The 24,734-nt window shown below is 41.8% G+C and overlaps 1 protein-coding gene across 2 annotated transcripts in view; it reads left to right on the forward strand.

Moving 5' to 3' along the window:
- The window catches only part of znf608 (zinc finger protein 608), a 66,057-nt gene that overhangs the window by 30,007 nt on the left and 11,316 nt on the right, over positions 1 to 24,734 (forward strand). Inside the window, exons 2-4 of one of the 2 annotated variants that reach the window (XM_005730609.1) lie at positions 905 to 1,175; positions 16,260 to 16,347; positions 21,647 to 24,086. In XM_005730609.1, coding sequence (XP_005730666.1) covers positions 905 to 1,175; positions 16,260 to 16,347; positions 21,647 to 24,086 — 2,799 coding nt within the window. The remainder of the gene's footprint in view (positions 1 to 904; positions 1,176 to 16,259; positions 16,348 to 21,646; positions 24,087 to 24,734) is intronic. The other variant, XM_005730610.1, reaches the window with a different exon arrangement.

The raw sequence follows: 24,734 nt of genomic DNA on the forward strand, positions 1-24,734 counted from the left end.
ATGTCATGTGTGATTTCCAAATATTTCTGAGCAGTTACTTTTGTCCTGATGCTGAGAGCGTGAAATAAACTCTCCTGCATCTCTCTCCGTCTCATTCCGCCTCCTTGTGTTTGCAGAAATGTTCTCACTGCTCCACAATTAGCAATTAGTGGGTGGATAGGCTACACGGATGGAGTGCAACATTAAATTGTCCCCTGCCCTGCTGGCCCCAGAAGCCGCAGGGTCTAAGCACTTTCCTGGCAGAAACACTTTTTTTGTTGTTGTTATAATCACACTGAATGTATCCATTGTTACCTTCTTGCACTACTGTATTATTTTTCTGAGTCACTCTGTACAAAAGTGGAAGCTAATTATAATGTGCAGCTTCTGTACGTGTGTGCGTTAGCTGGAAACATTCATCCAAGCCTCTGCTCTCAAAAACTGCTCAACGAGTGTGAAATGTTTGCATTTCACAAGGGTGAGGACTCCACCAGCCAGGAAAGAGAGATGAAGATGAATCGAACCAGACCGAGTGAGAAAAAATGATTTTTTTAAAGTCTGGATACAGTTGAGAGATGATTAGCTGACACTCAGTATTAGGAAGCTGGTAACTGCAGACTGAGGGTGGAATAATGAATAGTGTGACATTTGGAGAAAATGTCTCCTCTTCTAAAATGTCCTTCCGATTCTTGCCTCCATTATGCAGCATTATCCAACACTGAAATAATCATCTGTCAGTTGGATTCACTCCAGTAATAATAAAATGACTTTAATAATAATCCTTTTCCTTATATTTCTGCCCATCTCTCTCTCCCATTAATTTCAGCAGAAGCGGAAGCTCAGTCATGGACATATATTTCATTAAATATATTGAAACTAAGCTGAGTGGCATAATCTGATCTTTAATGAATCCTCTTCTCTGCAGGTGGACCCCATGTTCACAGTCCCAGCTCCCCCAGCTCCAGGCCACCCCGGGGCCCCTGGATGCTCGCTGCCCTCGGCCCCCTCGTTTTCCCCCCCGGCCCTGCCCACCTCAAACCCTAAGCAGCTGGCGGTGAGGACGAGGTCCATCGGCACCAACACCCAGGATGGAGCTGCGTCAGGGGCGCTGGAGGGTGATTCGGCCTGCTTGGGGCCCTGCCAACCTGGGACTAGTGTCAACCTGGAGGGTATCGTTTGGCATGAGACAGAGGAAGGTGAGCATTCTTCCTGAAACCTCACACTGGTCAACACACAATTTTAGCACGTCAAGCATTAAAACCCAGGTTACATTCAAGAATCTGCAGACTTATGGGGCTATTAAATACTCCTTTCTCCTCTTGCAAGGTCTTTTGTAGCAGTGGCTGCCTTGAAGGTAGAAAAACCATAAAAAAGAAAACATAATGGATACAGTGTTTGGCATTCAGTGTGTGTCGGAGCAGTAGTATTGTTCCAACCTTTATACCTTCCTCGCAGTGTTTTGATTTGACACAAGAAACAGTCTGAGGTAGAATAAAGTCATTTGTTGTGAATGGGTTTAAATAAGTAGAAATATGAAGAAAACCTGAAACTCGTTTACAGTGAGTCAGAGCGTTTCCAGGAATGCACTGAATGACGGTGAGAATGTGAAAAGGCTAAAGTGTCAAGCACGGGCAAATGAAATACCTTTGCCATGCTTCAGTAGAATTTGAGATGCCTGAAACGCCCTGGCAGCTTTTCTGATCCTTAGCGAGACATGAGTTTACTTTGACAAGTGGAAAAGTCTAAACTCTCTTTCAGGGATGCTTTTCTTTTATTATTGTTTCCATTTGTTGCAGCTATCCTGCTTATTTAGGATCCAGTTTAAAGCATTCTTCTGAGGCAGGGTGGCCTCTTTACAAAAAAGGGGTTTATGCTTCCAGCAAATTGTTGTTTTAGTCCGTCTCATTAAAACTAAAGACGGCGTTTTCAGTGAGATATAGTCAATCACACTGTAACTGGAGACTCTTCATTTAAGGACCGTTTATACATTTCTGACAGCTCTAGGGAAACAGACTGTTTTTACTTAGAGCTGAGGAAAAAATTCTACTTTTATTTATTGCTTTGGCTCGTTGGGATATTTGGTATTTCCATAATGAGTTCTTATCAGGAAAACACAGCACATCATAATGCAACTTTCAAGAGCGTTAATTATTTTATGGAGCTGGTCCAGTTATTATCAAGTGACCTTAATGTAAAAGTGTGATGTAAACGACGACCTTATTGGGTGGGTGAATGGATTTTTGCAACGTGGTGAAATCTGATTTGAAGAGAAGCTGATGTGACTGTGAGACAGCTAATGCCTTTGGCACCAGGCGCTGATTTAATGTGACTGAAGGATGTGCGCTGTAGGGTTTGTGTGTTTAACTATCTGAGAAGATGTATTGGCTTATCGGTCATAGGTCATCATCCAATAAGCATGTCTCTGGCTAATCCTTTCTGAAAATTAGGATGATCAAAATTTAGAAAACTGACTTAATTTGTAGTCACCAGGATCCAAAATGAGTCAGTAAGACTATAAACTCAGCAGGAAATGTTTACTGAGGTACAATTTTTCTACAGACTTTGATAGACAGCTTCACATTTTAGTCTTTTAAGCGATGTACGACTTCATCGCTCTATGACTCCAGCTCGATGAGTCCTTTTTTAGTTTGTTCAACATCCTCTTCTCCTGTGCTTTCAGCATCTTTGCATCTCGGCTGTTGCATAAAATAATGCACCGTGTTCTTATTTGAGTAAAGATGGGAAACCACCAAGGTTTAAGCATTAAACAGCGAGGCAATTTGTTGGTCTGTGTGGATGCATCTGGTAAAGCCGTGGAGATAATGCAGCAGAGTGATGACACTGTGCCAAAGAAAGGGATCGGGTCTAGAGAACGTGACATATCATGAAATGTCCTTCAAGTAAAACAGTTTTGACACCCAGCAAAGAGGTTCTGGCCCTAAAAAAAGGTTTTTTTATTAAAAAAAGACTTAAGTTTAAAGAAGAGGAAAGCAAAGTTCAGTGAGGTTTTCTTTGGTGTGTTTGTTTGTTTTTTGAACCAGCCATCCACCGACAGCTTCTTGATGTTGTATGCACATCTGCACAGCTTGGCTTCGGTACTATGGGTGATGAGCCGAGCAGATAGGAGTAGTAGCAGGATTGCCTTCCACTGAAGCACAGACAGAACTGACAGCCCCAAGTCGGAGATGAATTTTGGATGATTGATCTACATTAAAAAACAGTCCTTGATTTCTCTAATATCTTGTAAAGATTTGGAGGTTGTTTCCCTTTTGTCACATGAAAAATGTAAAATTCAATTTACTTTGTTAAGCACCTTTCTGTCTGCTTAAAACAAAATCAAAACCACTGCCAAGCCTACCAACCATATATTTGTACACCTAATATATCACCAATATTCTTCAGTGAGCTCTACAATCTGTGCCCTGAGACCAGCGGTAGTAAATTTACATTTTTTGGCCTTTTATTTTCTTCTGTCTTGTACTTTCACATTTTACTGGATAATATATTTTAGATTACCTGGTTTATAGGCTCAGGGCTCCACCGCAATACGCTGCATTCATTTTAGATTCTATGTTAGTGACTAAGATCTTATTCACAAGGCTCAAGCCTTTCATCGCCAACCCAGAAGAAACATTTCTTCATTTTCCAGCAAAAGACATAAGAAACAGGCAGAAAATGTCTGTAAATTTGCACCAGGAGAACTTCAGTGCTACCAATATGAGTTGCCGTAACAACCCAAATTCCAAAAAGATGGGATGTTGTATGAAGGTAAATATAGTGTAATGAGGACTTTCATTGCATTATTATTATTTACATTTTATTCAGGGTCTCAACATTTTCAGAACCGGGGCTGTAAATCACCAAATATCAGTATCGATCAACTGCAGCCATCTTTCTCTAACCTTAACGATGTGCACTTCCTCAATTTGGTCCTGTCACTGGAGATCAGATTTTATTTTAGCTTCTCCTTTTTACTTTCAGCCATCTTCGCAACCCACAGCCAGAACATCATCTGCCAACTTTTTCCTCTTTGGAGTGAAAATATGCATATAAAAAAAAGTTGAATATTTCAGCTGTTTGTGCCCTGAAAAGATACGCTTGGCCCAATTAAAGCGGGCATTGCTACAATCTGTGTGGGTTTGAAAAACATATGTTACAAGAAAAAGTAGATGATAGTACTAATTTTTATTATTCCAGACCTTTCAGTCCCACAAACAAAAATAACCACGATTCTTTTCAAACAAGGCTGGACGTCCTCGTGAGAGCAGTTTTGGCGTTGCACCGCGCGCTCATGAGTCCAAATAACGCAGAACTAGAAACACATCCAACACTACAAAATGATACCATGGGAGTGCTGGGCTGTAGAACAGACGGCCCGATGATTCACCCGCCGATTTCTACGCCACCGCACTTTGATAGGCCGTTAACGAGGACAGCATTCAGCACTGCAGCCTCTCAGCGGAGGTGTAATAACTTACTGCAGGCTTTTAATGAATAAATCCAATCTCTCACTGCCCATCTCGCTCTGCCAGCCGCTGGTCCTCTGAAGCTGAGTGTTGAGTTTGGCGTAGAAGTGCCCCAGTATTAATTAACTGGTGCTTTTCGCTCTGCCCAGGAAAAAATAAAGAAGAAAATATAAACACAGTGCAGGGCAATATAACCCTGGCCAAGACTGCTGCTAAACAGGATAGAGATGGAGACGAGAAAGAAAGTGAAAAATGCATCTCCCACTGTTTGTATAACAGGGCCCAAAGAGGCAAAGTCAGAGAAAACAAACTGTGGATAAAACTTTTGAATACACTTAGATGTATTCTCGTGGACCTTGACGACCTCAAATAGTTAAAAAGAAGGAACAAACTGCAGGTAAAAAATTAAAATGAAGCTTGAATGTCTTAGAAAAATGAGAAATCAGCGTTCAATCCTCCTCCAAGGCTGAGATAGGGGTGGGGGTGTGACACAGACTGTATATAAAAACTGAATGTTAAAATTTAAGCCAGTGTGGAAGTGCCGTAAACCTGATTGTTTCTAATTGCCAATAGGGAGCAATTATGTTGTAAACATCTGTAGAAAACCAAATCTAGTTTGAACAAACGCTTTTCTGATGAGTTCATGTCTCTGTTGTTAAGTCTCATTAAAACCAACATGATGTTCATTTTGTAAATTATTGTCCTCATTAGCATAAAGAAAGGAGAATCAGGATATAATTGTGTCCAAACTAAAACCCTCAACTTCAGGTTTCAAAGCTAACTAATGAGTGACAACATGTAGCTATGGGGTGTGTTAGAGTATTGAAAGAAATATCTAAGGTTTTCTTTTTTAATTACATTTTTCCCAAGAAATGTAAGCCTGAATCAGTAGATATTGTAAACTTTACCTTATTTGCATAAATGTTACCTTACTGAAGGAGAAAGCAACAGTCAGCTTCTGTGTGAGCAGGAAATGAGTTTTCAGTATTAAAGGATACACAAAAATCAAGAAGCTAATTCAAACACGCAACACTACAGATGAAAACACTGTGATACAGACTCAACAATATTTAGTGTAGTACTGATCAGCTGATCTCAGTATGAGTCCACACCCATCATGGTTCAGCTGATACACTTCTATAGTTCAAGCAGGGACTGCTATGTAAACTGTGCATTTGCAAGCTGCTTTGCAACCCACTTTCACTCCAGCCTGTCTGATCTTCTTTTCACTATAAAGGTTCTACCTTGGTATTAAATGCTGTGATGTTACATGAATCTAGAGATTAACTCTGCAGACGTATCCTGAATAGTTTTTTTTTCTCTGGTCAGCTGGTAATATCTCAAAATATCTTTCTGTAAACTGTTAAATTCTAAATTCCAAATATTTCTTCTCTCCAAAAGTGAATATTTGTGTATTTAATTATTTTTTTATCTTGACTGTTCAAAGGAAATCTGATCAATTTGAACCCTCTCAACAACTCACCAGCCCAGTGCAGTCTCTCCAGAACAACTTGGGAGTCAGCCTCAAGTGTCTCCAATTCAAATTTTTCTCATTTGTAATTAGCTCTCTGTCTTCAGCACAGTAGTGCGGTGGTTAGCACTGTTGCCTCACAACAAGAAGGTCGTGGGTTCAAATTCACCATCTGGCTGGTGTCATTCTTTGTGGAGATTCTCTCATTGATGTCAGTGTCTCAGGGATTAACAAGCCTTTTCCAATGTAATTTTTTAAAAGAGTCTGAATTTTAAATTTGCTTTGTGCTCATAAAATTCATGGTTTAATAAGGCAAAAATACTGTTACCGAGTTCACCACCAAAAGCTTCTGACTTCCCACCAATCTCGCACCGATTCTTCCCTGAGATACCCTGCTGAGTAGAAAACAAAGAAACAAACAGGAGTGACAACATCCTCCAGCCTGCCACCCTCCCCCACCCCCACCCCTCAGTGGAGGCACTAAATGAAAACATCAAAGCATTGTGTTTCCAGGTTTGTGCAAGTAAATAAATAGAAACAGCATCAGGGAGATGATGCGTTACGTTATTATATTAGGATAAAGTGAGTCACACACTCTAATGAGCAAATAAATAATGATATAGAGACATAAACTGCAGTATATCACCAGATAATAAATAATACACAGACAGGGAAAAGGATGGAGGGTGGCTGCAAGAGGAAAGAAAAAGAGCAAGAAAATAGATTCGGTGCTCAGTCTGTCCCAACAGGCTGACAGATGGATGGATGGAGCGAGAAGTGGGGAAATGGAAAGAGCTGTAGCAGAGGTTTAGTCTGTATTTTTAAACTACCGCAGGGAGAAGAGGAGATGGAGAGGAATGTAAAGACGGAGGCAGGAGGAGACCGACAGAGGCACGAAGAAGAAGCATTTCATCAGTGATGCAGACTGAAAGCGATGGACAATGTCAGAGTCAAAGAGAGAGACACAGAAAGACAAAGAGAGATAGTGTTTTTCTTCCTGCCGCTCAGGGACTATTGTTCGGGAGGTGGAGTGATAACTGGAGCCCCCTCCTTGTGACGGCGGAGGGATACGGGAGGGAGAGATGCAGGTTGCATGTTAATTAAACTGAATACTAATTGGAGAGACAGAAAGGAGGAGAAGAAGAGACCACCATTTCAGCTTCAACCCTCCTCCCCGTCTTCTTCCCTGTGGGGGACCAGACTCTGATGAGCGCTAATCAAACAGTGATTGGCTCGATTCTTAACTAAGCTGCACAAACTCCATGACTTCGGATCTCTCAGTCTGTCTGTCTGGATTCTAGACATTAAGTCAATTACAAGTACTGTAAATAATTATGCTCAGCAAGTGATTTGCATTTCAATGAACACACAAAATAATCACATGTAATAACAACTAAGTAGCTCCTTCATCTTATTGGCCATAAAATCTAACTATTAAAATTTCTTTTAACACAAACACTGTTCCGATCTGGGATGCTCATACTGAGCGTGGTTAAAGTTTCAAATGATAACCTTATCATTTGATATCAGTGCATGTTCAGCTAATTCCTGTGAGCCAAAAGCATCACACTGCTCTTTTAATCTACTCTTTCTTGTGTTGGATGTCATTAAGGGTGGATATCCCATCCATCCATCTATCCATTTATCCATTTATCCAAAGTCTGGTCACAGTCGCAGCAAGCTAAGTAGGGTGTTCCAAACATCTTTTTCCCCAGAAACACTTTCCAGTTCCTCCTGGCAGATCCCAAGTCATTCCCATGCCAAATGAGATGTGAAATCTCTCCAGTAAGTTCTGGTTCTGCACCAGGGACTCATCCCATAAGTTATGCCCGGAAAACTTCCAAAGGGAGGTGGCCATGAGGCATTATCCCTTCAGATAGCCAAGCTCCTCATCCCAAGTCTTATAGCCCTTTTCCACTAGTACCTACTTGGCTCGACTCAACTTGGTTTTGGTCATTTCCATTATGATCGAGTACCCCCTAATGTGCTGTCATTGTAGCAACACGATCATGAAAGTCCTGTGATCGTTCGGATGGGAACTGAACACCTCAACAATGGGGCGATATACCCGCTGCTCAGTGTATGGCTTTTTGTCAGACTTGAGGACTACGGTGTTGTTCTTGTGTAGTCATTTCCCTTGTTGCCAGGTTCGAAAATGGCGGTTTCGATTTTCATGAAAGAGGCACTCATGACTCATCAAGTGGCACCACTGACTAACCTGCTGACATCACATTTTGGATCAGATCGCTTGGAACCCCGGCAGAGTTGGTATTAGAAAGTATCTGATACCAGGTACGGCCACCTAATTGAAAACCCTAAAAATTGAGTGCAGCCATGTTGAGCCGACCCGAGTAGTTACTAGTGGAAAAGGGCTATAAGAAAAACCCCCTAATAAGATTTAAATTCCAGTTTAAGGTCATGTTTTCATACACCCTAGATCGTTTTCAGTTCAGCTGCTATTTTTGGATAGCTTAACTGAAAACGACCACATGCAAATAGCACCACAGACCTCAAACTTGTACAGACGAGAAACATCAACTTCCGTTTCAAACTGATCCGAATTTCATGTGGAAGATCGTCAAGTGATGAGCTTAGTCTTCAGCTACAGCCGAGCAGTTTGTAGTGGGAGAATCCACAGTTTCCAAGCCTGGAGGCAATGTGTCAGGTGATAAGTGAGACCAGGATAATACTCATCATTTTTTCAGCATTCAAGGGATCCTACACAGTTAATTCGCCCCTCAGGATGAGGCTGTCAAAGCAAAGTTTTACTGTAACATCCTGAGGTGTCTATAGGGGGACATTCAGAGGAAATGATCTGAACTGTGGCATCGCAATCTTTGCTTGACAGGTTTGCTCTCCTGCAATGTTCTTCAGATACCAAAAATAAAAATCAAGTAATACGATCATTGTTTGAAAGCACTGGAGGAGACGCAGTGTCCATCACAGGGGCACTGTTTTGATACAAGTTTATTAGCACTGTTATTCTTTAACCTTATCTAAGCTGCTTTTGCTGACTAAGCAATTACACATATAGGACTCTGAACCTTCTTGCCTGCCATCCATTCTAATAACCTCCTGACAAATCCGACTTGATACATAATTCCTCATTCTCTCAAAAATTCCCCTCCAAAATCTCACGAAGCAGTAATTAATCACGTTAATTTACCAGCACTTCAATGAGAAAGTGCACATTTTATTGCTAAATACATGTGATACTGTGGAGTCAACTTCAGTGACTGTGACTGGCTCAGGTTTAAGGATTGCTGTTGACAGTGCTCACACAGCTGCAGAGGAGAAGTCAGGGGATGCTTGCCGAGAGCTTAGAGCAAATCAGCAGAAAAATATGAAGCAGCAGCGACACAAACACAGGCGAGGCAGAGCTGGGTGATTCTGACAGCCTCGACAGACACTTAAACTGCACTCAGTGCAGTGTGGATGTCACATTTGGATGCAGCAGTGCAGCTCGAGCATCTTTTTTCATTTCGTTTCACAGCAAAAGCAGATGCAGGTTCAGACTGCAAGGGAGAAAATGAACAGAGAGTCAATGCAGAGTCGGTGTGAATGAGGGAAAGACATTCATTTTTAATTTCTCCATTAAGATGTTGTTATTTTCTGCAGTGCAGAGGATAAAGAGAGGGCGCACAATGCGGAGAACATTTTCTTTTTCCCTGACTCATAACAAACAAACCCTGAAGTCCCTCAGATAGAGATGCTTGAATTCAGGGGCGTTTAGTTCAAGCACTACTCAGACATTGCTCACTCTCTTTTAAAAAGTGGTTGCTTGTTTGTGCGAAGCCTCTGTGAAGCAGTAAAATTGAGTCAGGGCGTTTATTTCAATAAGTGTTAGAAACAGACTTTGAGGGATCCTGAATGCCACACAGGTTCTCTAATAGCAGCACAAACGCCCACGTTCATGACAGCGAGACACAAACTGACGACCTATTGAGTGTTTTGGCTTCTTCCCAAGAAGAGACTTGCTGACTAAAAATAGAAACGCTGTCACGTTTCAGCCCGAGCGAGGCTTCAGGGGGCACGAGAGTGAAGAGGAAAACCTCCATTGCTGCACTTTGGACTTTGTTTCTACATATTTCATCTACTTCATCCTACATCTTGTACCCTTTTATCCTTGTCCTTGTGCAACTATTATTTAACCATCAGTTTGTTTTACTGTCTGCTTGACTTGTTCTATTACTTTATTGCTGCTCATTTCTTTATTGCAAGCAATGCAGCACTGAAGAAGTCGATTTTTCACATCCACGTGGGCCTGCAATAAGATATCAAGAAATTCATGAAAGATTAAACTAGAAGTGACATTAGCTCTTTTAGATATGGTTTAGATATGTTGATGCAGCAGTATCGTATTGCTTACTCCTCCATTGTTCAAGCGCTCATCATCATCATCATCATCAGGTCTCTTGCAGTGTATGTGTAGACTTGATGTGAGACGTGTTTCCACTGTATGTGATCCTGATGAGGATTGCAAGATCCACACCAAGGATCTATAAGTCATCAGTGCTAACGTTGGCCCAGCGGGTGCATCGTGGTTGCTTCTGTTCATTGACTTCACGCTAATGACTTCATGCCTTCGTTTGCGCTGAGTACTTGAGAGCTGAATCCATCCAATCAGCCTCTGGAGATTTGTGGAATTTGGCATTTCAAACCGATGCCTCTTCCAATCTGACTCATTGTATCACTGTATGTAGCTGACTGACTGTCTTATAATGTAATGAGTCACTATATTGTGATACAGTCGCATCATCACTGTATCGTGATGAGTATCTGAGATTCTTGCTTCTGCTATTTAAAGTTACAAATGACCAAACCAGCTCATCACGGCTGTTTCTTGACTCCGAGGACCGCTGCCTGCACATTACAGACATATACTGATTTACAGGAAAGCCAGTTTAAAATGTCTGTTTATGTTTTTAGGTCAAACAAAACCCTTTCTTTGTACACAGTATGTGTCAACCTCCCTGTGTTGACCTCATCATCTCAGCTGTCTTATTAGTCAGACCAGCTGTCAGAGACCCTCTGACTTTTTATTTTGAAATTTGGCTTGAACGCCACATTCTTGTCTTTGCGCACGGCTCGCTTTAATCAGTGCTCCTCAGCTGCACACCAGGGGCCAGATGTATAAATGATGCATACACACAAAAATCATGCAAATGCCATTTATATAACGCATAAACCGGTATTTATAAAAGAATGATGAGCAGCGAGGATGCACCCTGCAGGTAAAATAAGACAAAACCTGATAGAAAAATAATGTCTTGTGGTATTGTTTTACAGCTTACACAGATATCTTTAAAAATTTCATCCCAAAAGGTTCATTTATGAGCTTAATTTTTGTATGATGAATGTCTCAGTCAAGTTCAGTCAATTTTATTTATGCGGCATTTAAAAAAGAAATGAAACGTGAACTCAAAGTGCCTTTCAGTTGTTTCAGTAAAATCATAGCAAAAGTCTCTGAGCCGTTTTTCCATTTAGAGAGGGCGTCACATCCAGCTTGTAGCTGCTTTATTTACCACAGACTGTATTAAAGAAGATAAAAATAGCCTCTGTGATATTGCACATTTGAAAAGTCCCTTTGGCACTGCTATTTTGGTGTTTTGAAGCCAGATGTGACAAACTAGAGGTGGATCTGACTGAGAAAACAAGGAACACTTCACGCTAATGCAACAGCTACCTGTCAGTCATGTGGTACAGCACACCCTGCTTTATTCTCCATTTTGACTATAATGGGGTCCCTAATTTATAAATAAACATCGTGCTGTGTTAAATAAAACTTATTTAACTAAAACTAGCGACTGAGGACATAAACTTATTCATTAATCATAGTCTTAGTCATTAATCAGGAAAAGCCAAAGGGTCATTTTCCTATAGCCTTTATGCCACCAGGCTAATATCTGCATCCACAGGAAACGCCCCCTGTTGGCCACTCAAAAAAGTGCAGGTGTAAGACTAGTGTTTTTACGTAATGCTCCTTGTTGACAGCTGTGATTTGAAAACTGTGAAGCTTACACACATCTTGTTGGCATCTTTGAGATGGTGTCAATTAGTTTGTTCAGTAAGTTCAGTAAATTTAAATATAATTAAGCCAGAAGTCAGTTATGTGAAAATACCTCCTGCTGCCAGTAATGGATTGGTCCTGCTGTGCGTTTTGTATTGTGAATGTAAAATTGCCAGTTGTCCAGCCAGTGACAATTTAGTCAGGTGGGAGCATATCAAACACTGGACCAGTTCTTTACATTTTAGTCATTTTTTTCTTTAATTTGAGTCTCATCTGCTGAGCCTATTTCAGAATATGCTTCATAAATGTATTATTGAGCATGATTCTGATGTTACATTTTGATAATTATGATAAAATAACTGTGTTCTGCTGTTGAAGAGAGTCGTCAGTGTTGCAAATTGGTTAAATTGCATGTCTTCTTGGCCCTTTTTCTCACTAACACGACTAATGAGTGGTGATGTGCCCTCAAACCATGTTGTTTTGGGCTGTTTGTGTACATTTGTGAGGAGAATTTAAATGAGGCTTATACATGTTGTCCTGCAGTTCTACAAATATTGACTTTTATGCAGCGGAGCCATGTGTATATGTAGCTTTATAACTCTGATGATTTAAAAATCTGCTTTACTGGTGAGAGCTTTATGCAGCTGCACCCCTGGGCCTTACACAGCTTCCAAAAACCCACACCTGGCCTCTAAATGAACTTTTAGTGACTGAACAGAATCAAGAGAGGATTTTATTTACAGCTATATCCAAACCTTTATAGTCTCAGAAGATACAGAGGCATACCGAGGAATGCACTCAGCAAGCAGTTTCTCACATATTTGCAGTGGGTTGTTTCCAGTCCTCAGGGAGCATCTGTACTTGCATTACCTCCATTTGAGGCTCAAGACTGCAGAGAAAGAATCTCAGCTGGCAGTCGAAAACTAGTTTCAGTGTCATTATGCTGCACGGATAACAGACTGCGTTACATGAATACAAACCTTTCAGTGTTCAATAAGACTTGAAACTCGTCACTGACATAAAAAAATCATCGGGATAGTGTTTACATATCAGAAGCAGTGGGATTATTTTCGTCTATAAATTCAGTTTTTATTTTTCTGTTTTTTTAACCAGAGGAATTGGCCCCTGCTGACCACTGTTTTTCCATCTTTTAACTCTTATTGCTAAACCAGCTCTTATATACACCTTATTTCAGTGGGCTTGAGTCCAAGTGACTGTGGAGAAACGTCGGTATCGTCATTTGTAACAGCTGATAAATGAAAAATCCATCCATCCATCATCCAGCTCATGGTTGTGTGAAGGTCGTGGAGTCTATCCCAGCTGTCACAGATAGCTATGTTGACTCCCCAAAGGACTTTTCTGAGTCTCTGTGAAATCTGCATGTAACATGCATCTTACGCATCACTCCAGTGCTCAACTTAGCTGCCCAGCTTGTAGAACACACCGTTCACTTCCATGCCGAGTTGAACCCGAGAAGTGGGAGCGAGCTTTGCACAGTTTTTCTGGTAGTTGACCTTTCGTCTGCTCATATTTCCTGCATACATTACACATTGCCTGTACAGCAATGTAGCCAATTTGGGCAGGCATGTGAATGTTTGTATTTTGTGACTGATGTCCATACTCAGTCGCTCGCATACAGCATTCTCCAGTCCGTCTCACCCCTGGGAGTTGGTGCTCACAGACCCAGGTCAGTCCCATTGCTTCACAGAGAATCCAGAGTTATGTCACAGTCTGTCAACCTGGCCTACCTTCAGTAGAGCAGTTGCAGAAAGGGAGGACGCTCTCGGCAAAACAAGAAAAGGAAGAACCATTGGAGACTTTCAGCGACACAGTGGTAGCAGGGATGTTTGATCGTTTCCACAAGGCTCTGCTGGCCACTAGAAGGTTCCTCACTTTTATGTGTAAATAAAAATAAAAAGTAAAAAAAGGAGAAGAGAAACACCCTTCAGCCATTTTAGATGTGTTAACATTGCATAGTTTGTCCACCAGAGGGCACTCTGTAACGTCCTGCAGGTTTTAGATCTCACCCTGGGTCTACACACCTGAATCAAATGATTAGTTCATTACCAGGCCTCTAGAGAACTTCAAGACATGATGAGGAGGTAATTTAGCCATTCAAATCAGCTGTGATGGATCAAGGACAAATGTAAAACCTGCAGGACACCGGCCCTCGAGGCCTGGGTTTGGACACCAATGCATTCAAGTTTTAGGGAAATCTGTTTCATGTGTCTGAAAGAAACAAAAAAAAGAATCAGTCTTAAAACCACTATATTGGTCATGCTCTGATGTCTTTTTTCCATTGCTCACTGTGAAATCAGCTGCATCTGAGCCAAATCTGAGCGTTTGCTCTCCTAAGAAGTCATTTAGAGACTCTGAGACCATGTCTAGAGAGCTTTCTCTCACAGGACTTCTGCTGATTGGAGTCTGAGTGCTCCTTGATGTATTGATCTTCCGTTGATGTGCTCACTTTTATTGCTTTGAATCCAACTGCACAGTGTGAACACAAGAAGATAGAAAGAAGATAAACGTGTTCATAGTCATCTGAATGTCAAGATGAGAAGACCGGTTTTTATGACTGCCTTATACTGCATGATCGAGATGATGGAGGCACACTACAGCTTTAGCAAAACAGCGAGCTTTTCATTGCAGCGTTGGATGTTTGTCTGCAACACTAAAAATGCTTGAAAAGTCATTTGGTGTAGTAGTCAGTCGAACAACCTCTGATAAAACCACTGAATTTGTCATTTGAAAGCTGCTTAAATTGGAGGATACAACCTGAGGAAATCTGACTTTTATTACCAACGAGTTAACGTGGTCGATAACACTAATCTGTTTCATTTTACACGTCAGACCTTCTCGTGTTTTTAAACGTTCCTGCGTTCCTAAACATTCCTTTTCCAGTTTGGCATGAAAATGAGACAGGACCTGGCTGAACAAAGTAGAAAATACATTTGATCAAAGCCTTGTTGGAGTATTTAAAGTGGAAATTATGAGGGTTAAGTTCTTGACTAATGAAATCCGTCCAGTTCATTAAGTGGAGATTTTAACTGGAGATTTTAGGGCCTCCGCCTGATCACATCCACCTTCTTGGCTGCGTTTCCTGCCTCTCATTTATCTGTGAGAGTGTTCTGTGAAGGTGGCGGCTATCAGACATAATTGAAGAGCGGGGAGTCGTGTGTTGCAGTCAAGCCTCGTTTTAAAGCTGTAATGCGTCCAAAATTTGATTTGCCTGGCGTTGCCGCTGGCGCATCACAAAACGGAGGTTAATGGTTTTCAAATGTCAGTCTGGGAGCGAGAGAGAAGAGAGAGGCATTCATTTCAGATGGCAAAAGCGTCTTCAGATTAGAGTTTAAACCTTGAAGACTAAATATTTCTTCCATACAAAAACCTGACAAGAATGTAAGACTGTATTTTTCCTCCGAGGATGTTCCTGAGTAATATCAGACCGAGTGATTTCACAGGCTGTAGCAAAACAACGTGAAGCACTTTGAAAACAATTCTTAAAAGCATGAACTCCGTCCTTCAGGTTGCCACGGCTTTTTATTTCCACACTATTAACTGCTGCTGTTCTCAGATGTCTGCTCATCGCAGCGATTTTTCTCTCCTCTAAAATGCGGTCTGCTCCATTTTATTGTTTCATCATTCATTACACGTTCGTCTTTAGATAAAAGCCAGAACAGAAAAATGAGAATTTCCGTGGCTCCACAGAGGGCCTGGAAAAGGGTGAAAAAAGGTGAACGCTTTTTTCAGACACAGTTGATATGCTGTAAAATCACTTCAGCAGATCTTTCAACACGCCTGTGTCACTGTTTGATATGTCAAATATCTGTATAAAAATCACTTTTGAGATCTTATTTCCACTAAATGTGTGTATGTGAGTGTGTATATTTCAGAACAGCGTTGTAGCTGAACACCCTTGTAAATTAAAGCCTTCGTTCCAGTCACATCTGGGCTTGATCTGGACTCGTTTTGGCAAGTACAACTTAGTTACAGCACTTGTTGTGTGGGCCAACAGTAATGAGGCGAGCATAACGTAGTAATATGGGTTGTGACAATCGTGGTGTGTCACAACAGACCGAACATCTGGCACGTGTAAAGTGTAACTGTGGCTGAGTCGAGGCAACAAGTCTCTCCCTGAGCCAGTGCAGTCAATCAAAGCCAAATGTGGTCCAAAGAAAACTGCAGATGTGAGACACTTTTGGGCCAAACAATTATTTTTATCTAGGATGCTGAGTGGGGGGGTTTGTGTTCTGAACTCTATGCCAAACTCTGATATATAGGCTTGTCAGTGAATCCAATGCTGACTGCCGTCCCTTTCCTCTGCGGCTGACAGGTGTGCTGGTGGTGAATGTGACGTGGAGGAAGAGAACCTACGTGGGAACTCTGTTAGACTGCACCAAACACGACTGGGCTCCTCCAAGGTAACATTTACTATTTACTTTCTTTTCTTGCCTCTATCCAGCACTGTAGACAGGCTTTTGGGGTCCAGGCCCAGCCGAAAAGGTCACTGTGCTCCTTCAGCAAAATTCTGCTGATCTACGTTATGGGGTGACTGTTGCTCAGGAGGTAGAGCAGGCTGGAAGGTTGGTGGTTTAATGCCTGGCTGCTCCACTCTGCATGCCAAAGCGCTTCTGGGCAAGATACTGAACACCAAGTTGCTCTCTGGAGTGCAAATGTGTGTGAATGTTAGATAGAACGCACATAAGTGTGGAAAAAAAGTGCTTGGGTGAATTAGGCCTGTTGCATAACGTGCATTGAGTGCTCAATTACAGTAGAAAAGCAGTTGCTGCAGCTCAAGTTATTCAGTTAACAGCTTAGTGTTTTTGCAGCGACAGCGCTAACCAGCATGACTGAGGAGGACGCTGACTTTGGAGCAGATGGTCCTAGGCAAGAGATTTTGAGATGCACCCCTCTCATTGCTTCGGAGCTAAGAAGAGATTCGTCAGCTTGTGAGGCTAGCTCTGAAACATCATATCACTTAACAATTGCAAAACAAATGGAAACATGTTGAGAATATTCTGCACTCACAGACACTAACTGTGTCTGTGAGAAAATGTATCTCCTGCTTTCTACACTTTGCAGTCTAAGAGAGATATTTTGCACTTTGTGTCTGTGGATACATTTCTGTATGAGCATACTGTGTGCGTTTGTTTGTGATGTGCTTTCAAGTAGCTTATTTATCCATAACAACAGTAATGATAGTAGTCATGTGTATCTATTTGCTGTGTGTGGGAGTGTTTTAATGAAATAGCAAAGTGAGTTGATGTCCCCCTGTCAAAGTTCATATCGTTAGCTTCATAGCATAAGTGCCTAAGTCATTTTTTGGTCAAATTGAGATTTTTGCCTAACTTTACTCCCCTACCACTGCTGCATCATCCTGTCCGTCTGCCTATGTCATCACAAAAAAATGACTTAGGCACTTATGCTATGAAGCTAACGATATGCTCTGGTGCCGAGTCTTCCTCTAATATGTAAGACAAACTTTACTCACACTGAAACACACAAGACTAGTGGAGCTCAGACAAATCAAGTGGGAGGTTTGGTTGGAGCTGCTGACCGCTATAAATCATGTCAGGCCATTCTCCTTTCCAGGACTTATATCACATTAAATTTTATACTTCAGTTTGGTACTGGTCCCACGCCACAGTGCATTGTGTGGGTTGTTTGCAATGGCAATGAATTGATTTTTCCAGAGAAAAGTTTCAGTAGTCTAGGCCAAAAAAAGACAGACAGACAAAGAAAAAACTAATCAATGAAAAATGTGTTGGACCTTCTTTACTTTAAGTTTCTAAAAGATGGTTCCTTACTCAAGGATGGCATCTGTGGTGAAATAATTTTCATTAACATTTCAAAACTAGAAGTCAGGTCTTTAGGTGGAAGCTCATTTTGATCTGTCTTTCACTTTCACTTAGACAAAAAAGAAAGGTATTATTAAAGATTAAATAGAGAGCCTTGCCTGCTAATGTGGTGCTTAATACAGTCACCAGGAGGTTTTTGCAGCAGTTTTTTTCTCTGCGCTGAAGGTTATAGCAGTCGTTTAGTATGAATTTCGGTTTTCAAAACATCAATTTGGTTTGCTAAGCTGGGTTGTGAGCTTTGCAGTGTGTTTCTCTTATACGCTCTCAGACATTTACTGTTGAAATCAGGCCCCAAGCAATTCATATTCCCACTGTAAACACACTTAAGGGCATACTGCTGCCTGGTTTATTTCCCTGTTTGATCCACCGCGTTTTGTTTTATCATTTTATTGTTATTCTTATTGGCTTTTATTTGCTGCTGATTGTTTATTTGATTAACTGGAAAGAGCACCTATTTCTTCAAAGTGCTTTAATGTTGCTAAAATGATAAAAAGGCTCAATTGGCTTTGGGGCTGTCAGCTGTTGTGATGAGCTTTAACAAAAACGCTCTCCACTCTACATCTCAACGGTTTCATAAACGATGAGTGGTTTTGTAATTGCTGAGTGGAAAATGTGACAGTCCCTCCTCGCTCCGATGAAACCTCTCAATTATCAGCCCTGTATGTAAACGATTGTTGTCATGGCAATTACTGCTTAATCTCAGAAAACGGGCACCAAATTCATTCGGGTTCTCATCAGTGTGGACGTCTGTCAATGGTGACCAAATCTGGGTTTTGTTATATAATTCAATGGAATAAAACCCTTCCTCTTCTATGATTGATTCATCCATTTTTGAGTGAAAACGCAGCTGAAAGATTTAACTAAAACTGGATGAAATATCAAAAATAAGTTTCAGATTATTACAAAGTTGAGTGGTCGGAAAGCATCATCACTCAGTTGATTAAAAAACACGTTTTAAATAGAAGAGATATCCTTGAAATGTCAAAGGAAAATACATATAATTTCAGTTGCATGTTCCGGCTGCTTCTGTGACATTCAGGGACACACTGATGGAGAAAAAAGCAATTACAAACATCACAGAAAATGTGAGATATCATCGTTTTAAAATCACAGAGGGAGACGAGAAAGTCTAGTCTCAACGTGCTCTGCAGTCCGTTCCATTAATAAGGTGATTAATACCCAAAACTCTTTTTCCAAGGTCAGAATTTATTCACTGGGTATTTAACACAAATCAGTCCTGTGATAACGTGTCATAATTAATGCATTAGAAGGCCAGCCCCGATGCAAGGTTCAGAGTCCGGCGTCTAAAGCCATGCTTTACACTGCGGATAAACATAAAGTGAGGCATTTTTCTCATCACAGCAGACAGGTTTTTGATATGAATAACAATATCCGAGTGTGGAAAAGCATCTCCAGTGTTAAGATGCTAGGCACCGAGGTAAACAGCATCAAAAGACTTCAAAGTAGAAGGGACGGCAAGTGAATACAAAATGTCTCCATATCAAATACAGAGATAACTGTGGATTGTACAGGATTTTTTTATGTTATCAAAAGAGGAGCAGGCTTTGTACAGAAAAAAGTCGATTTTTATGCCTGACGACTGGGTAAATTGGTTCAGATGAGCCTTGAATGGTAATATGTTATCTCATGGGGTCTCTGTCTGATTCTGGAGTTCAGTTTGGGTAATGATATGAACAAGCTGTTCTTGGTATAAAAAATGAAAACCTTTCAGGAACAAAAGCATGGACATGAAAAAGAGAATCTTGTTTTCAGCTCAGGATTTAAGGAAGATGTCATGACCTCAACAATAAATAATGGAATATATATTCTACAAATACAACAACACTAGGGCTGTCCTGAATAGCATTCAGTTCATAGTTTACAGCAACAGTCACCTCAAGTCAGTATTAGATGGAAAACACCAACAATCAGAGGACAACCCCTCTTCATCCTCATTAGTAAGCACAGTACGAGAGAGACAAAAGTAAGAAACCTTCTGTTGTGTCTCAGTATTTTACATGTTATTGGAGCCAAAATCACAGCACAGCCGTCATCTTTAAGCAATTTCTTTTCTCACTTTCGAAGCATATTTCCTTGTGTGGAAGAGTAAAATCAAAGCAAACTGTTTGGAAGTACAATGTTGAAAGAGTTTCTTACTAACTTAACTAACCCAAATTGCACTTTCCACAGTTACTTTTTAAATTGCTCATTCTCCTATTTCTGTTTTTATATTATTCAGAACTTAAAGAGTTACCTTCTGGATAACCTTGCCTCTCTAACTCACACAAAGGCTGCTTTCGCAGAGCAGAATGAGTTTAATTATTTTTATGATTTTGTGGCATCAGTGTGGGTTGTTTTTGGAAGTGCACAACTGTCCTCTCACATGTCTTATCTGATTTATTACTTGACACTATATTTTTTTGTTGTACTTAACATGCCCAAGATTACTCCAGTCAAATGATTTGAACTTTGGGACAAGTCAACCAGAAGTCCTTTTATCAGTCTTTCACATGACTCTCAAAAATTTTGTCCCACTCTTTTTTACATCGTGGCTTCAGTTAATTGAGGTCTTAAAGTTCAGAGCATTGCAGACTTGTCACAGTCTGGACTTTGAGTTGACCAATATAACACCTTGATTAACAGAGACCTGTAGAAGTAGCTCTTGTCTTTTGGCAGTATTACATTGTCTGATCTTGTCATGTTTCGGCTGTGTGCAGGCAAGAGAAGGACCCAAACGCAAAACTCACCACGCAGGAATAAAACTCAAAAAGCTGCTTTATTGCAGAATGGCACAAAAATATAACAAAACTAAACTAAACTGGGGCATGGATAAACTGACACACAGGGAAACACAGCCATGACACTGACAAAGAGAAACACAGGGCTCAAATACACAGAGGGATAACGAGGGAACGAGACACAGAAGGAGAGCACAGCTGGGAGTAATCAGGCTGGACGAGACAAGGGAAGCAAAACTAGAAACACTGACATGAGACACGGACCTCCAAAGTAAAACAGGAAACACACTGACTGAACTCTAGACATGTAAACTTAACAGCAACTGGGGAGACAGAACATACAGTAGGAACCTGAAACATGGTACAAAAACGTCACAGTAGACACAACATGGAACACAGGGAAGCCATATTACAAAGCCAAAGAACTAAACCTATGATAACCATAAATGAGACCTAGGGAAACAAGAAACAGTACAACAAAGGACTCAAAACATAAACCATAATATAAAAACACAAGATCTCTACAAAATAGAATAGGAAACATAATGAGACGCAGACATGACAACCAGAACTTGACAACGTAAGACACAGACATGAAACACATGAAGAGCAGGGGAGACTTAACATGGGTTGGAAACACAAGGGGGAACTAATAAGCAAATGAACATAGGAGACCTAATGAGCTTAAACATACTATAAACATCAAAATGAACTAAAACTCAAAACACTGGGTCATAAGACCCAGGATCGTGACAGATCTTAGGGTGAATTTGCTGGAACATCCTTTTTTGGGACTTTCCCAGGAATGTTTTTCCATTTGTGAACAATCTTTCTTATGGTAGAATGATGGGCCTCAAATTGTTTGGGAATGGCCTTTTAACCGTTTCCAGATTTATGGGCAATAACTGTTCATTCTCAAAGCTCTAAGATCAGCTGTAGAAGTCTTTTCTCGATTGAATTGTGTTATTACCCACCTCAAAATTGTCAGAAACTCTGCTTTTGTAGAGTTAGTCACACTTAAAGATGATCAGTTAATCAAGGGCTTTTGATTAATTGATTAGTATGACTGTTATTTGATCAAAGGGAATTTACTTAGTTCATTGTTTTTTTCCTCCTCTGTCTAGGTTTTGTGAATCACCCTCCAGTGACCCTGAGTTACCAGGTGGCCGTGGCCGGGGAAAGCGTATGCGAATTGCCATGGCCGATCGACCCTGTGTAGAGCCGACCCCTGCTGCCAAAGTCCGTGGTCTGTCTCAGCACAGGAGCCGCGGAGGTGGTGTGGCCGGAACAGCTGCACCTATCCACAGCAAAGGAAGAAGAGGCAGTCTTAACCTCATCAACAGCAACTGCCGAGCACCTCCTTCTTTCTTCACTGTGGAGGAAGTGAAACCAGCCTCTCTCTCATCTGGGAAGCGAAAGAACAAGCCACCATCTGACTTGGATCTCAGCCTGGTCTCCTCAGATGACGTTAAAAATGGCAATGGGAAGAGGATTCGTGCAAAATCCCGAAGCGCCCCGTCCACACCACAGGGTAAATCTGACCCATCGTTTATGGATCCAGGAGGAGGCTGTGCTTCATCACCACCACCACCCATCCTCATTGACTGCCCCCACCCAAACTGCACTAAGCGCTATAAGCACATCAATGGCCTGCGCTACCACCAGACGCATGCACACCTGGAGGTTGAGGAGCAGCGGAAGCCTGAACTGGAACCCATGAAGGATGGGGAGAGCGAAGAACGGCTATCAGACTGCGAGGACAGCATCAGCAACATGACATATGACCTCTCAGAGACAAACAACAGCACTAATACCAACAGCTCCTCAAAGAAAAATGCTCCTCTGTATAAGGTGACCACAGTGGGGTCACCTAAAAACAGACGACTTCTTCTCAGTACCGACCACAGCCCCACAGCCAACTCCAAAACCAGAAGAACCTCACTGCTAAAAGATGGTCTAATTGATGACCTTAGCAATCTGCCAATCATATCTAACATGACTGTGGTTCTGGAGAACTGCATGGTCCCAGACAGGAACTCCTCAGTCGAGATGCCCAAACTGGAAGCTGAAGGTTTGATCGAGAAAAAGGGAAGTGCCTGTGATAAGGGCAAGAAGGCCAACGGGAAGGTAGAGAAGATGTCCAAGTCAAGGACCAACCGGCCAATTGCTCCAGCCCCTGCTCCCCCTAAACTTATCGCCATACCCAACACAACATATCCATCCAGCACAGCAGATGCTGTTAACTCACAGCAGCCATCTCCTATGGCAGCTGTAGGCCTCACTAGTAAAAATCTTCCTTTGAAACCCATCAAGCCAAAGTTAAGCATTGTTGTAGAGCCAAGCCTGGTCAAAGCTACGCTGGTCACCTGCAAGGAGACCAGGAAAAAAGAAAAGCGGAGACTTAAAGACAAACATAACAAAGATGCAGTGAGAACACCTAATGGAGACAGCAGTGGAATAAAAATGGATGATGGTGTTGGGTCTAAAATTGGGGTGAAAGAGAATTCTGGAAGCCTTCTAAAGGAACACCTCAGCAAGCAGGATGTAATGAATGGACTCAGTGAGAGCCAAGAGAGCAGGATGGCCAGTATTCGTGCTGAGGCCGACAAGGTCTACACCTTTACTGACAATGCCCCCAGTCCCTCTATTGGTAGCTCATCACGCCTTGATGCAAGTGGTAGTTGCCTGGGTACAGCAGACAGCAGCAGCAAGAATAACAGTCCCGCCTACTCTGACATCTCAGATGCTGCAGATGATGGGGGATCTTCCGAATGTCGGTCAGATGGAATCAGATCCAAGTCTGGCTCCTCAACTTCTTCCGAGGTGAGCTCCAACAGCAACCATAGTAACTCTGGTAAAACTCCACCCACAGCATGCACCCCGTCATCAAAAGACCCTCAGTCCCCGTACTACCATAGTTATGAGCCCTACTACCTGTCAGGATACATGCAGTCAGATAGGCAGAACAGCAGCAACATGACTTTCCACAAAAGCTCAGCCCACGACTGCAAGGGGAAAGACAGAAAAGAAGAAATGAAAGAGGATGATAAAAACTCCTCCCACGAGTTCTCTGATTCCAAGAAAGGTGACGGACCACCTCAGTCTCAGCTACAGCTGGCTATGAGTCAGACCCAGACAGCTTTGGCCCAGTCCCTATATTATGGCCAGTATTCAAGGGGACTGTACATGGACCAAAAACTGTTATTATCTTCCAAATGCTGTGACCAGACATCCAGTGCCAAGCAGAGGGCACAGACTGTGAGAGACAGTGAGGAAGTTAAACATGTGGTTGGGTGTTCAGCTGGTGGACCCATGCTAGGTAAAGGTCCAGACGGTGCTAAAGGTTGCTGTCCCAAACCTGTCCTGTCCTATGTAGAGATGAGTGAGAGGGGAGAAAGGGGACAGAGCCTGGGCATAAAGTCAGTGCACAGTGGCATGGTGGACCAGCACCAGGTCTCAATGAAAGACTGTGATGACATCAAGTCACCCTCCTCTTCCTCTTCTTCATCACTCCACAACCCAAACAGTCAGACAGATCTGGACTCAAATGTTTCCTTTTCCAGTGTAAGTTTCTCCCTGTGTCTATAACCTGCCGCCGCCGCTGATGGTGTTGTTGGTGTGCTTTAATGACTGCTGTTGAGTGTCACAAAGAGATTAATCACACAGTGTGTACAGCTAAACCAATAGGTGCTAATAAAAAAAGACCATGTGGCTTCTGTGGTGGTGTAGCTCTACTTTAACATGCTACTTCGTTCAAAATTGTTTGATTTGATGGAGGCAAACGATTTTGATGTTTAGAGAGAGAATTACCACCTTAGCTGTAAAGAAGCTAAAAAAAAACCCTTTCTAACCCATAAGCTTGTACAGATTTGTAACCCATGTCTTCTCACAATGCGATTAATCGCTGACTCTAGCCATGCTGATGTAAAAAAGAAAAAACAAACAAAGGCTGTACAAATTGAGCAAAAGCTGCGTTGGGGAGGGTAGGTTCTTTTTTTTCTTGGCCTAAATTCTGCACTTGATCATGTGTGAGGCGTGTCTTGATTCGTGTCATTGAGAGGGACGCCACAGTCTTCACATCCCACTTCTGAATGGCCGCCTGCTGTTGAAACGTCGTCATCCTTCATCAACATCACACCCAGAGCCAGTGATAGATGGTCTGTCTATGGCTCTGTTCACTCAGTGTTTCCTCTATAGTCATTCAGCAGCGGT

This window comes from Pundamilia nyererei, unplaced genomic scaffold (assembly GCF_000239375.1).
Source record: "Pundamilia nyererei isolate P.nyererei 1_Seehausen unplaced genomic scaffold, PunNye1.0 scaffold00038, whole genome shotgun sequence".
Lineage (NCBI taxonomy): Eukaryota > Metazoa > Chordata > Actinopteri > Cichliformes > Cichlidae > Pundamilia > Pundamilia nyererei.